The sequence below is a fragment of the Lissotriton helveticus genome, chromosome 6 (genome assembly GCF_964261635.1).
Source record: "Lissotriton helveticus chromosome 6, aLisHel1.1, whole genome shotgun sequence".
Classification (NCBI taxonomy): domain Eukaryota; kingdom Metazoa; phylum Chordata; class Amphibia; order Caudata; family Salamandridae; genus Lissotriton; species Lissotriton helveticus.
Window position 1 is genome coordinate 580,201,371 of NC_136067.1, and position 13,855 is coordinate 580,215,225.

A 13,855-nucleotide genomic window follows, 5' to 3' on the forward strand; every position below is an offset into this window, starting at 1 on the left:
TCGCTCATTACATGTTTAATGAAATCATTGATAACCTCTCAAATGACATCATTGATGACAACACTGGACATGGTGGGAGCACAAGTTCAAGTTAGCTCAGTAAGCTATAACTGCCGAATTTTTTACTTTTTAAGTGACTTTTTTACCTACCTATTGTGTCACTTTGACCATTGGACAGAAAGACAAGCATTCAAGTGTGTAGTTAATGATGCTGGGTTCATTCAAGCAGTTACAATAAGATGCCTTTTCACTTCCAAGAGCTTTAGTCAGGTCTTGTAAAAGGTTATTTACAGAAACTAATTTCACAAATTGACCTCGCACACCAAAAAAGTTATATGATAAACACAGTATCAATGTTCAATCTACATTCGTATTGTGAAAAAGGACAAGATTGAAACCATTCTCCCAAGAAATTTGTTCAAGTCAATTTTCTTCGTTTTATTCTTTCTTTATTTGTTCAAACACTCGCAGATAAAAATAGCCAACGCGTTTCGTCCGAAACCGGACTTCTTCAGGGCTTAGCGCAGTGTACTCTCATGTCGAGCGTTCCATCCATCCTGGCAAGTATGCAAATAATGAGTTTTATGGTTATATCCTTGGCAGATTTAGTAATCATCCATTCATTTAGGATCCAGTAGAGTTAGGGAAACAGTAAAGTATATGCCATAAATTCGGCGTCCTCGTCGTGTCCGTGTGCGGTCGTCTGGTCTCCCGGTCCATTTACAGAAACTATACTGACAGACACTCATTGACACATTTATTACTATAGGGCTACATTTATTATTATAGTACAAAGGTAAAATTCGAGTTTCTTAGAAAAACTGACAACATAAAAATAATTTTTACATCCTCACAGATTTATGTAAGAACTACTGTACATCGAGAAATAACTCTCATAATAGTCATTAAGTACTTTTTGTGTGCTTTTACCAAACTGCAAAAATTGAACCCCTAGCATCCTGGTTTGATTTTCACTGCCATGCACAATTATGTGGATAGTATAGTTGTTATAAAAGATGTAGGGTCCACACATAGCGTAGTCTCACACAAGTGCACACACACATACGCGCAATTGCTCATAGACGTGCAATTATAGACATAGATAAGCACATGCGTATACATGCTTTGAACGTCTACTTTTAGGTTATCTGACACCGTCTGTTTGCACCTAATCTTTGTCATTTTAAACATATGCTATAAAGTTTGCTGTCATTTGTTTTACGACAAGTCAATACAGGTCTCATTTTAAAAATGTTTCTGTATTTATCAATGTACACAGCACAACGAGAGAAATGGGATGGGCAGCCTATATAAGATCCAGGTAAAATTTTTTCTATTTTCAAATACTATCTTATACCAGCACAGACTGTGACTGTGACTTACATGTTGCCCTTTGTTTCAGGGAGGAACAGCTGCTAGTTATCCTGGACCACCTGGCGCCCCTGTAAGTGTTCACAAGTAAAATGTGTGTTCTTTTAAAGTTCAGGCCCAACTGAACCCTTCATGGTAATGAATATTTAAATATCAGTCTTTTCTGTGCATACACAAGCAGGTAACGGCTTCTGAACTTAGTCTTGGATGTTCAATTCCCACAAAAGGATGGAAAACAATGGCAATCCATGCCATTATTAATGTTTAAACATAAACAAGGCTCCGTGTTTTCCGTTTTTACTGATTTTTACTGATAAATACAGACAGAAAACATCAATTTTCTTGTCTGTATTTATTTTTAAATAAACCCCCCAAAACTTATTTTTAAATGTGGATAAAAACAGAAATTGGGTTGCTTTTTGAGTAATTCTAAATACTGCCATGACTGCCAAGCCAATAGATGTGTGGGTTGATAGATAAGGAATTTTAGTAAAGAGGCTCTAACAGCAGTAGATATGCACATGGTTGATACTGAAATTTGCATATTTTTATGCAAGTGCACTGATTTATCTTCTGCAGGTGTCCACAGCACTGAAACTTGGCGGAAATTCAAGCAAGAGTGCATATTTATTGGTTAGATAAATGTGGAAATATAGTAATTTCAGTTAAATTTTTCCACAAAACCCAAAATAAATGTGGATAAATACAGATAAAATTAGCACAAAAAAATATGAATAAAGACAGACGGAAATGGCAAAAAAATAAATACCATAAAACCGGGAACCCTAATCATAAAGAAAACTTCCATCTCCCACTCTCTTCTCACATGCATCTACAGCAATTCTTGCTGTTAGTAAACATTCCAGGGACTGGGAAGCCACTTTGTAGTTGGAGATGTCTGCGTGGATAGAGTTGCTGTGTGTATCAACTAACACAAATAACTCTCTGGAGCAGGTATGGATGAGGCCATATTAAAACAAAGTCAAGTGATGCATTTCCATGCCCCTTGCTCCTAGTAACATGGACGTTGATTCACCAAAATCCCAAGGGTAGCAGAAGTGACATCATATACCCTTTGACCTGAATGATGTCTCCGGAAATGACATCATATGACCTTTGACCCTCGATCAGCCCAAGAAGAGATGTCACACAACCCTAATCCTGATGACATTGGAAAGGCGGGATTTTTCTTCTAGAGTCTGTTTACCATTTTTCAAAATCCCGTCACAGGTCGACTGGACCTTTTTACCTGTCATAAAGTGAATTAGGCAACCTACTTACCAACCATCAATACTTGCATTAATTCCCATTTACTTTCCCAAAGGACCACTGACTCAAAACCAAGTTTGAAGATTTATTACAGAAATGAAAACAGCTGAAGATACAAACACCTCAACACGAGGTTCAAAAGAAAAACGGGTACTAATACAAACATAATCCTACAGAAAAGTCTTAGGCGGCTTATGAATAATACGAGAATCAGTTCCAGAACCATCAGGCTAATAAAAATTGCTGTAACTTGAGTTCGAGTATGCATTGGAAAGAAAAGTCAAAATAAGCTATCCCTACCCTGTACTAAGTGACATCCCTACTCAACAATAGCCCATTCCTAGCAAAAGGTGTCAGCCGTGGTGACTTCCAAAGGAGTTCACTCACTTTCTCTTAAGTCTGGTGTAATTCTCAAACCTAGCTAAGCTCTTTGCCCATCCAACCGCTCTCTCTAGCTCCTCAGCCCATCTGCTCTGCCTCCACCCTCGGGGTGCTGTCCCTAATACAAAACCCCACAATACTGGTGACACGCCTTCAGGTACGCCCCTCTCGAAGGTGTTGGTTTCCAAAATTTGCCATCATGGCACTCTTCCATACTTGTCGGTTAAAACGTCCTTGGGTCCCAGACTCTCCATCGCTTCAAGTTGTATCTTTAAATTCCTCAGCTACTCCTCCGTGTCTGAATCTAGCATCCTAACGCTCATACACAATGGGCCCTTCTACTCTACTGTCTACATGGCCAGACACCTGCAAGGAAATACATGAGAATCGGCTCACACATTCTTTAGCGTTGATAAATTTTAGCCAAAGGCCGCTTTTACAAAATAATTCTACCATTTAATGCAAAGAAAACATTTCCAGTCAGGCCTACTCGATTTCCATGGACTGGCCCTTTGCACGTTTCATAGGCCCCACATTTTACATGAATAATCTCTCCGTTCTTTAGGCCTCCAACTTTAAAGCAAATACATTTTCTACTTCGAGCAACTAATCACTTATAAAAGAATGCAAATATGAATTTTAATAAAGCAGGCCTAAACATACAATGGTATTCTAATTAAACAACATCACTAATACTTCAAAAACCCTTAACATTTGTTCTGCAAGTAGTTCTAACATCAAATACTTCAGTTCTCAACCCTACATTGCATTTGAACATGATTAGTAAACCCTTTACATATGCGGGTGCTGACTACTTGTACATGTGATGCACCCCTACAAATTTTCACTTCTGTCTAGCGCTCTCTCAGTTCCCCCCTTTGAAGACCTGTGTCATCACCACCACACCATCCCTCAGGGTGAGAACCGGACTAAACAGAACTTGTGGCCACTTGCCCTCGCTTGAGCATCTCCAACGCTCTCAAGCTACGATATTGACTGTCTTGCAGCCTTTCCATTCGCTGCTCTTGCACTTTCATTGATCTCGACAATCTAGTGGACTTATACCACTTGCACACTCTTATTAAACCCCACAATCCAATCACACATGCCACCACTATGATGAGGGGTTTCAGTACAAACCCAAGGAAACGTCGTCCTAGATTTGCAAACCAATTTCCAACCTTGCCAAATCCCTTGCCAACCGTCTCCCACGCATTCTCTTGGGTCAAATCTTCAATTTCATAATGGATCGCAGTAATGTTGCTTATATATTTCTCCAGATCTTTAGAGTTATCTGGAATATAAGTACAACATTCCTGGACCTTCAAACGTTTACAGACCCCTCCCTCCTTTGCTAGAACGACGTCTAGGGCAAGACGGTTCTGTAAAACCATTGTCCTTATCGACAACATCTCACCCTCGACCAACACTAATGACTTTTCTGTATTCATTGACAGTTCATCCACTACAGTGGCCAATCTCCGTATTTTGATGTCATTCAAAATGACTCCCAACATAGGTATCGCTGCTCCAAACACATCTCCAACAATTGCTCCAGCACTTTCCCCTCGCTTTACCCTCTTCTGCTGCCCTCCTTCTAAGTGTGCAAAGTCCTCAGTATGATAAATCTTGGGAAAAATAATCGCTAGGTAGCATGTCCCATACCATTTTTCCGGCAGTCTCACATACGCATTTCTTCCACAGACAAAGTATACAGTAGGGATCACCTGCACCACGCTCTTCAAGAAATCTTTCGTGTAATACTCCAATGTAAAAGTGTGTTCACATGTAGTATGACCCACATACACATTTTCATAATACGTCTGTGGTCTGTGAAGGCACAACTTTCCTTTCTGTACCGCGTCTAGCGCTATTGGACCATAACTCCCTCTTGACCTGTGCTGCTTCTCTTCTTCAGTCCAATCTACTTTGCCTTGCCGTGAATCTCGCAACTGTTTTTGCTTCGTGTACCTATCTTCCAATTGCTCAATGAACTTCTTCTCTGTCTCAGATAATAAGCATGTCAAATTGTGTCAGTGTGCATACGGGGTGTCTAATTCTTGTGTGGGAATGAAGAAATATCCGAGTCTGTCCTCTGACTTATAATAGTCCCACTTGTTCAAGTGTTTATAAGAAGGGACTTCTGGTAACACAGCATCATAATTCGAAAAGAAATATTCGAAATGGTTTCGCCATAAAATATGCTAAGCAGCAGACTACATGAGATTCCATATGTCAATGGAAGGTGATGGTATCTAATACCCTCATCTACTGAAGCTGGCAATTGCATGCACACATAACAGTCTTTCGCATCCATTGCATCAATGTACTCATATAACAACTTTGCATACGCATTCTGTCCAAAATTTCCTTTAGACAGATCTGCATGTAACCTACGACTTTCTGCAGCCAGCAAAGCCTTCTCTGCTCTTGCTCTGTCTTCCTTCTTGTTAGGGGTGGTAGTGGTCGGTGTCCCCTCAACCTTCGCTACCTGCTCGTGTGGTGCAAAGTAAGAAACTAGAACTACTACAAATATAAGGAGTATCACTCCTTCTAAAAGGGTGCCTACTATGCACTTAGCTCTACGATTCGGGTCTCCAGCCGCCATGGTCTCAGCATAGAGTAGTTCATTCTCGAAATCACCCAAAGTCTCTTTCTTGGTTACTTGAGTCCCGAACCATCTGTAAGCAGAAATCCCATTCAGTTCTTCAATTGTACCAGCCTCAGACAGCCCTAACCCTTCTCCGTCCTCTGTGGAAATTCCCTAAATTTGTTCTTCTTCCACTCGGCTCTAGGTTAGTTCCAACCTCTATTTACAAAAGTCTTTTCAAAGTCTTTACAAGTCTTTAATAATCTATGATCACATTTGCTCCGATTGCCTGTAACACATAGTCCAAAAGTTCCATACGGAGCACAACTGAATCATAAGATGGTATATCCGGACCAAATGTAGGAAAAATCAGTCTATCCAGAAGTAAATCACGTATCTTGCTTAGGTAAGGGGGATTAGGAATGGTAAGTGTCAGTACGCCTTCAATCTCTAGTCCAGGTACCAACAATATCACTTCCAACTTAACATTTGGGATTGTACTGGTCACCACCACTGACCTCACCCTCCCTGATCTCAGTACACCGGGCATTTGTGAGAGGGTAGGTCCACTCGGGAGTGGCGTATCTTCGACAAGGTATTCTCACCCTCCTTGACCTCCTTGGACCCCCTTCTTCTTCCAGGTCTGATTCTTCGGACACAGGGACAAGATCTCTTTCGGAAGCTAATCTCACATTCATTCGCCTCCGTCTCTCCGGCCAATGAGCCTCTGCACTTCTTGCCCTTCTGCTTCTCATTTGTGCACCCTGTTCTTCCTCACTGTCAGCCTCTTCCACGCTCAGATCACCTTCGTCACCACTTTCCCTTTCCGAAGCAGACTCAGTGTCACTGTTGTCGTGGTCACCTTCTGCTCGATCAGGAGAATCCCCAACTTCCACCGGCACCCCCACAGCTTGACTCGCCTCCTCTTGTGGATCTTCTTCCTCGTCAAGATTTCTCTCTTCTAGAGGAGCTGTCCCTTCCAGGGGTGCTGGGACTCGTCGGGTATGAGAAGCATGGATCCAATTTGGCAATCCTCCACACTTCACAGCAGTGGTTGTTACCAAAATAACTTGGAAAGGTCCTCTCCAGCGCACATCCAGGCAGCTTTTTCGGACGTGCTTCCGCACCAGGACCCAGTCACCCGGGCACAAATCGTGACAAAGGTCGCTAGAAGCCGGAATTTCAGCAGCCTGCACCTGAAGAGACACAGAATGGAGGACATCAGAAAGTCCCCTGCAGTAATCAAGAATCAGATCATCTGTGATATTCAGCAAGGCAGTTGTAGGAATAGATGGCAGTCTCATAGCCCTCCCCATCAGTACTTCGTGTGGTGAGAGCCCTGTCCTCCTGTCTGGTGTACTACGCATGCTCATCAGTACCAGCGGCAATGCATCGGGCCACTTCAAGGATGTGGATGAACATACTTTTGCCATTCGGGCCTTAAGAGTTCCATTTATTTGCTCCACTATGCCAGAAGCCTCTGGGCGGTAGCTACAATGCAGTCTCTGGTCAATGTTCAGTGCAGAGCAGAGCATTTTTACAACTTCGCTGTTGAAATGCTTCCCTCTGTCCGATTCCAAAGAGGTCGGAACCCCGAATCGTGGCATCAATTCCCTCAACAACAGTTTGGCTTCTGTGAGTGTATCGCACCTACGAGTCGGGTATGCCTCAACCCATCAAGAAAACACACACACAATCACCAAGACATACCTGAGGCGATTACACCTCGGCATCTCGATGAAATCCAATTGCATCCTATAGAAAGGTCCACCAGACCTTCCAATGTGACTCAATGTAACTGGTGTTCTTTTCCCAACATTCATCTGTTGACATGTTACACACCTCTGACATACCGCTTCAGCAGCCTGTCTAAATTTCGGATTGTACCACGTTTGCCTGAACACACGCATCATCGCATCTCTTCCCAGATGCACAGGACCATGTATCTGTCGTGCCATCGAACTCACCAGCTCATTTGGCAACACAGCTCTTCCATCAGCTGAAACCCACATGTCCAAGTCTCCTTTGACACAGCCTGCCAATTCACACACTCTTTTCTCATAGTCTGACGCCTGGTCCTGCATGCTCTTCAACTCTTCCCAGGTATCCGCCACCTCAAGCATCATGCTTAACTCGGTTCTTTCCCTGGGCCCTTCGATTGTTTGTTCGGTAAATGAATATCCCTGCTCAGCACAGTAGCGTGCAACTTCATCAGCATAACGATTCCCCATTGACACGAAATCAGTACCTTTGGTATGGGCTGTGCATTTTACCACGGCTATCTCTGCTGGACCTTGCAAAGCCTCCAGCAATAGCCTGATAAATTCTCCATTCCTGATTGGGGAGCGCGATGATGTCATATAACCCCTTTGAGACCACAATTGACCGAAGTCATGGACTACCCCAAACCCATATTGACTGTCAATGAATATGGTGATCCGAATCCCGTTGGCTACCAGACAGGCACGCGTCAACGCAATTATCTCAGCCACCTGCGCGGAGTGTACTCCTTCCAAGCAGGCCGCTTCAATTATTCCAGAAATGGTACAGACAGCAAACGCTGCTCTCAACTGACCAGTATTGTCTCTTACACATGAGCCATCCACAAAGTAAATTTCATCAGGGTCCGCCAATGGCTCAACAACAATATCCGGTCTAGGTTTGGTACATAGTTCAGTCACATCAAGGCAATCATGGTCTTCCCAATCATCTTCTACATCATTTGGTAATGGCAACAAGGTAGCAGGATTCAAGACAGAGCATCTCCTGAGAGTCACATTCTCTGCAGCAAGTATAACCTGCTCGTAGCGTGTGAGCCTATTAGTCAAGTGCTGAGTCTTGGTCCTGGTCATCAACAATTCCACAGAGTGTGGTACGTGGACGGTCAGTGGGTATCCCATTACAGTGCTTTCACATCTTTCAATGCTCACACCTGTTGCAGCAACGGATTTGAGACATCCGGGCAACGCTGCGGCTACTGGATCTAAGGTAGCCGAGAAGTAGGCAACTGGTCTACGGACTCCTCCATGATCCTGCACTAGGACTGCCAAAGCACACCTATCTCTCTCACAGCAGAACAGTGCAAATGATTTGGTGTAATCGGGCATTCCCAGAGCCGGAGCGCGACACAAGTCCTCTCGCAGCTCGAGAAAAGCCATCATACAATCTGTGTCCCATGGTACCGGATCACTTACATCCTTGTGCGTCAGTTTCTGCAATGGTTTTGCCTTCAGGGAAAAGTTAGCAATCCACTGTCGGCAATAGCCAACCATGCCTAGGAACATCCTAACCTCTCTTTGGGTCGAAGGCACCGTCATTCTCATGATCGTCTCAATCCTGTCAGGCGATACTTTTCTCTTTCCCTTCTCTATTCTGTGACCCAGATACTGCACTTCAGGCAGGCAGTACTGTAACTTGTTGGGGGATACCTTGTGTCCATTCTCTGCCAAATGGTTCAGCAAGGCAATGGTGTCAATCCTACAAGCATCTTCGGTGTCTGACGCAACAAGGAGGTCGTCTATGTACTGCACAAGAACGGAGTTCTGCGGCAGTACCAGACTCTCAAGATTCCTTTTCAACAACTGATTAAAAATCGATGGACTCGCTGTATACCCTTGAGGGATACGGCACCATGTTAGGACGCGGCTCTCTATTTTGAACGCAAAAAGAAATTGGCTCTCCTCGTGCAATGGGATTGAGAAGAAAGCCTGACACAAATCAATCACAGAAAACCATTCAGCTTGGAACGGTATCTGAAACAGTATCACTGATGGATTCGGTACCACTGGACAGCATGGAACGACTATGTTGTTCACCTTTCGCAAATCCTGTACTATCCTGAACTTCCCACTTGGCTTCTGCAAACCCATGATCGGAGAGTTACAGGGACTGCCCATGACCTCCTTCAGAATTCCCTGCCTAATCATGAACTCAATCACGGGTTTTATGCCTGCAAGTGTTTCCGGAGTCAACTTGTACTGGGGTGTCCTCGGGAATTCAGCATTCGGTCTTACTTGAATTCTGACGGGCTCTACTCCTTTGATCAGTCCGATCTCTTCCCCTGTAAAGTCCCACACCTGCGGAGAGACAGAGTCCCTCAAATCCCAAGGGAGTTCCTCCACAGTTAAAGCAGGGTATAATTCAATGCACACATGTGTATTTGCAACTTTAAAGTCAGCATCGTCATCGTTTGTCTGTAATTCTATTCCCTTGAGGGTACAATAGATGGTGCAATTGAGTTTGCACAAAAGATCTCTTCCTAACAGGCACACGGGACTGGAATCACACACTACAAACTGATGTCTGTCCCGGAAACTCCCGATCTTCACTGGGACTGGCTCAGTCAGGGGGTTTGTCATTCTTCTGTTTGCAACTCCTACAACTTGTATGGTCTGTCCTGAAAGGGGTAAGTTGGGGACTACCGCAGACCGCACAGTAGAGCGAGAAGCACCAGTATCGACCAAAAAGGTGGTGGGATGTCCATCTACATCTGCCTCCACAAATGGTCCCCGCTAATCTACCTCCAGCACTGCTCCAAGAGTACAGCCCTCCTCCCCATCCATGTATCGCCCTGTCACTGGGTCAAAGTAGTAGCAATCGTCCCCTTCGACTATGAAAGGCATCTGCTTGTAAACCTTGTTGCCTGCTGAAATCTTCGGCGGCTGGGGAACCGGAGCCCTAGGGGCTGACGTCCCCCCTTTGTCGCCTGGAATTTTGCTACTGTTACCTTCCGTACCGGAGGGGCTTGGACTTCCTCCTCCTCTTTTTCTTGTACCTGATTGTCAGGGTTATGGGGACACTCGCGTCTCCAATGCCCGACCTCATGACATTGATGGCACTTGGTCGTCTTTTTCAGGGTCGCTATATCTTTCCTTGGTCTCGGACCTTCCTCGTTGTCCCTTTTCTGTCCCCCTGATTTCCTCCCCAGTGTGCCACTTCCTGACTGACCCTGTCCTCCCGATTGCATCTGTACTAACATCAGTTTATCCTTAAGCTTCCTTGTCTTCGAGTCTATCTCATCACTGCAATACCTCGCGTACCTCAAGATCTCATCCAGAGGCTTGTTCTGCCAACAAATTAAATGTTGCTGTATCATGAGACAGATATCAGGCCTCAGTCCCAGGACAAACTTGGATACAAACTGTCCCATGTCTTTTGGATCCATCACATCTAATCCACTATACTGTTTGAAAATCTGCAATAGCCTCTCATAATATTCATGTACTGTCTGCTTCGGTTCCTGCCTAGTCCGATCTATTTTTACCCAGTCAATGTCCTGTGGTGGTACCTTAGTCTTTAACCACGTGATCGCCTGCTTATACTTTGCCATCACCCTGGGTGACGGTCCATTTGTGGCAGCATCTCGCTCTCGCTCTGCCGTGGGCCATTCAACGCTGACCTTACAAGCTATCCACAAATCACCTGGAACCACAATATCAAACAGCATGTTTAAATCAATTCACAACACCTTTGAGATTTTAACGAACCTCTCTACCTGTTTGTACCATTTCACTGGACTCTCACGCAACTTTGGAAATGTGTTCGTAAAGGCAGCCAGATCTCCCCTACTCCAGGGTACATGTACATATCCCCTATGAGCCACCTCCCGCAAGGGGTACACCTCTGTATGCATCAACCCTCCTCCCGGGGATGTCTCAATAACACTCCGTCTAACACTCTTTTTCTTTGACCACCTTTCCTCCCATTTCTCCAACTGGGACCATGTTCGGATTCCCACAATCAGTTCTCTGATGTGGGTTTTTAATCCGATCACCCTCTTCTCTTCTAGATCTTGGTCCGAGTACTGCAACCTATGGCCACCCTGTAGTGCTTTTGTCTTTGTCAAATCCACAGTATACTTATTCGCTAATTCAGAGAGTTTCTCATGAGCTGTCCTAGCTCTCCGTGTAACATCCTTCGCCACAAACAACAGCTCGTCTGGTTCGTAGAGTTCGATCCTTTCTAGTGGCAATGTACCTTCCACTATTTCCTCCACTTCTGATTTTAGTCTCAGCACATCTACCCTTCTTGCCTTGTTTGCAGCCTTCAACGTACCTTGCCTAGAAGTTCCATTAGAGTCCCTCCCGCCACCATCCTGACTCTCTCGTCTGTTTTCTTCAGGTGTGTTAGGGGGAACCCTTCCGTTTTCCCAACCTCCTCGGTCCCACTCCTGTCTACTGTCCCTAGAGGTGTGGTGGGACGCCCCCCTATTCCCCACCCCTCTGTGTTCCCAGTCCTGCCTGCTTTCGCTAGGCACGCAGTGAGACACCATCCTACTCTCCTGATTTCCAGACCCAGAATCATTCATCGATCTGTTGCTCTGAGTGTCCACAATTGTGTCCCATTCTCTCAAATCTGGCCTTAATTCTCTCATCGACCTCGGCCGTGGTCCCCTCAGGTCCATTGGTCCCCTCCAACCCCCCTGCTCTTCGGAGGAGTCTGCCGATGCTGCCAAAGGAGTGCTTCTTTCTACTGGCCTTGGCAACTGCCTCCACCCTTCCACCACATTACTCTTGTCTTCGCTGGCACATCTCTCGCTTTCCATTCGTGGCGGACTCTCGCCTTGTTTCTGTTCTGGATTGTACACTGATACTATGGGACCTATGGTAACAGGTACCGTAAGAGCATCTGGCAGTTTCTGAGAGTTGACACCCTCTTCCCCTCGAACTTTTTGTACTGTAAATCTTCCCACTACTCTCGTCACTGGGGAAGGTGGAGGTGCCTTTTCTCCCTCTGCTGGGCCAAACTTGTCCCCTGAGGTGCTCAGACCACTCACCATTTGGACCCCACCATCCCTGACAGAGTCTTCCCGGTTCTTTGCTGATGTTGGCGTTCCCTCCAACTCAGGATTGTATGGAGGGGGTCTCTCTGACAACAATCTCTCTATCAGGCTGTCGTCTGTCTCACTGTCTTCATCCTCCGTACTTTTCCTCTGCGCATTCCCTGTATTTTCCAGCAACGGGTACAACCTATCCCCTTCAATGGTCTGTACCCTCCACCTCTTGGCCATGGCATCCCATCTCGCATCTTGAACCGCCCTAACTGATCGTTTCACTCTTTCCTGTCTCCTATCTCTGTTCCTTTTATGGGCCGCCCTGATCCATGCATTTAGGGCTTCAAACTGTGTTGGTCTGGGCAGAGGTCGCAACGCAGCCATAATCGTTTTCAACTGATACAACACTTCCAGTCTAAACGTTCCATATTTAGGAAATGTCAATTCTTCCTTTCCGTCTGTCATTTTGCACCAATTATCAAGCCACAATATGGTATGTAACCCAACATTCGTTGCCATATAATAAGCTGGAGTATCCTCGGGTGGAGCCTCCTCCCCACCCCGCGGCTCTATCATCTTTTCACCCTTGAAGCAATTTCGCAACACTTTAAAACATTTCATGATGAAAACCACAACGTTTCCTTGTCCTACGGCGCTTGTTTACTTCCTGACGACAATCCACCAATCTCAGCGCGGCTTCTCACTAACCGCCCTATCCCAGCGCGGCTCCTTCTGACGTCACTCGCCTCCGTTTCGCAGCAGTTCCCCTCCTCTCTCCGCTCGTCTCCCGGTCACGCATGCGTCCCATTCATACACTAGAAATGATCACTTCCGATCAAGCAACCACTTCCTTGACTGTACGTCCACAGTCTGACTGTAATTGTCACCTGAACTGGCAACTGCCTGTCCGCTAACGGCTAGAAAAATCGCCTCAACTGATAGGTTACAAACTCGCGGCAACTTCCGACCAGCGTCCGTTACCCACGCACTCACACACACATTCCCCCTATTTCGGTCTTGTGGGCGGGCAATGGTACCTCTTGACCCCCTTAACAATGGTCGACAATTACTATGGGTGTTCGATACACCCAAACCACTTAAACTCTCCTCTGAGCTTAAGATTTTCTCCGGTTGCGCGCGCTCACAACCTGACTTCCTTTCACGCTACAGGTATTCAACTCCGCAAGACAACACAACACAACAACACGACATAACCGCAATCTAACAACGCATGACCCTTTTCATACTCACTCTCTTCCGACCTGCTGCTTTCGGCCGCACCGTCACTCTCCGTCAGTTCCCGTGGATCGCCATCCCGCGTCCTCGATTCTCTGGACACTCTTCATTTGTTCTCTATGGGCCTCGGGGAAATCTCAACCTATTCCTAGATTACCCTCACTCCAGAAGATAAACCATCCTACTCTGCTACCAACTGGAAAGGCGGGATTTTTCTTCTAGAGTCTGTTTACCAT

General features: G+C 45.4%; 1 protein-coding gene across 2 annotated transcripts in view; it reads left to right on the forward strand.

Moving 5' to 3' along the window:
* The window catches only part of COL19A1 (collagen type XIX alpha 1 chain), a 2,464,374-nt gene that overhangs the window by 2,135,042 nt on the left and 315,477 nt on the right, over positions 1-13,855 (forward strand). For both annotated transcript variants that reach the window (XM_078648013.1, XM_078648014.1), the window contains 2 exons: positions 1,280-1,321; positions 1,403-1,444. In XM_078648013.1, coding sequence (XP_078504139.1) covers positions 1,280-1,321; positions 1,403-1,444 — 84 coding nt within the window. The remainder of the gene's footprint in view (positions 1-1,279; positions 1,322-1,402; positions 1,445-13,855) is intronic.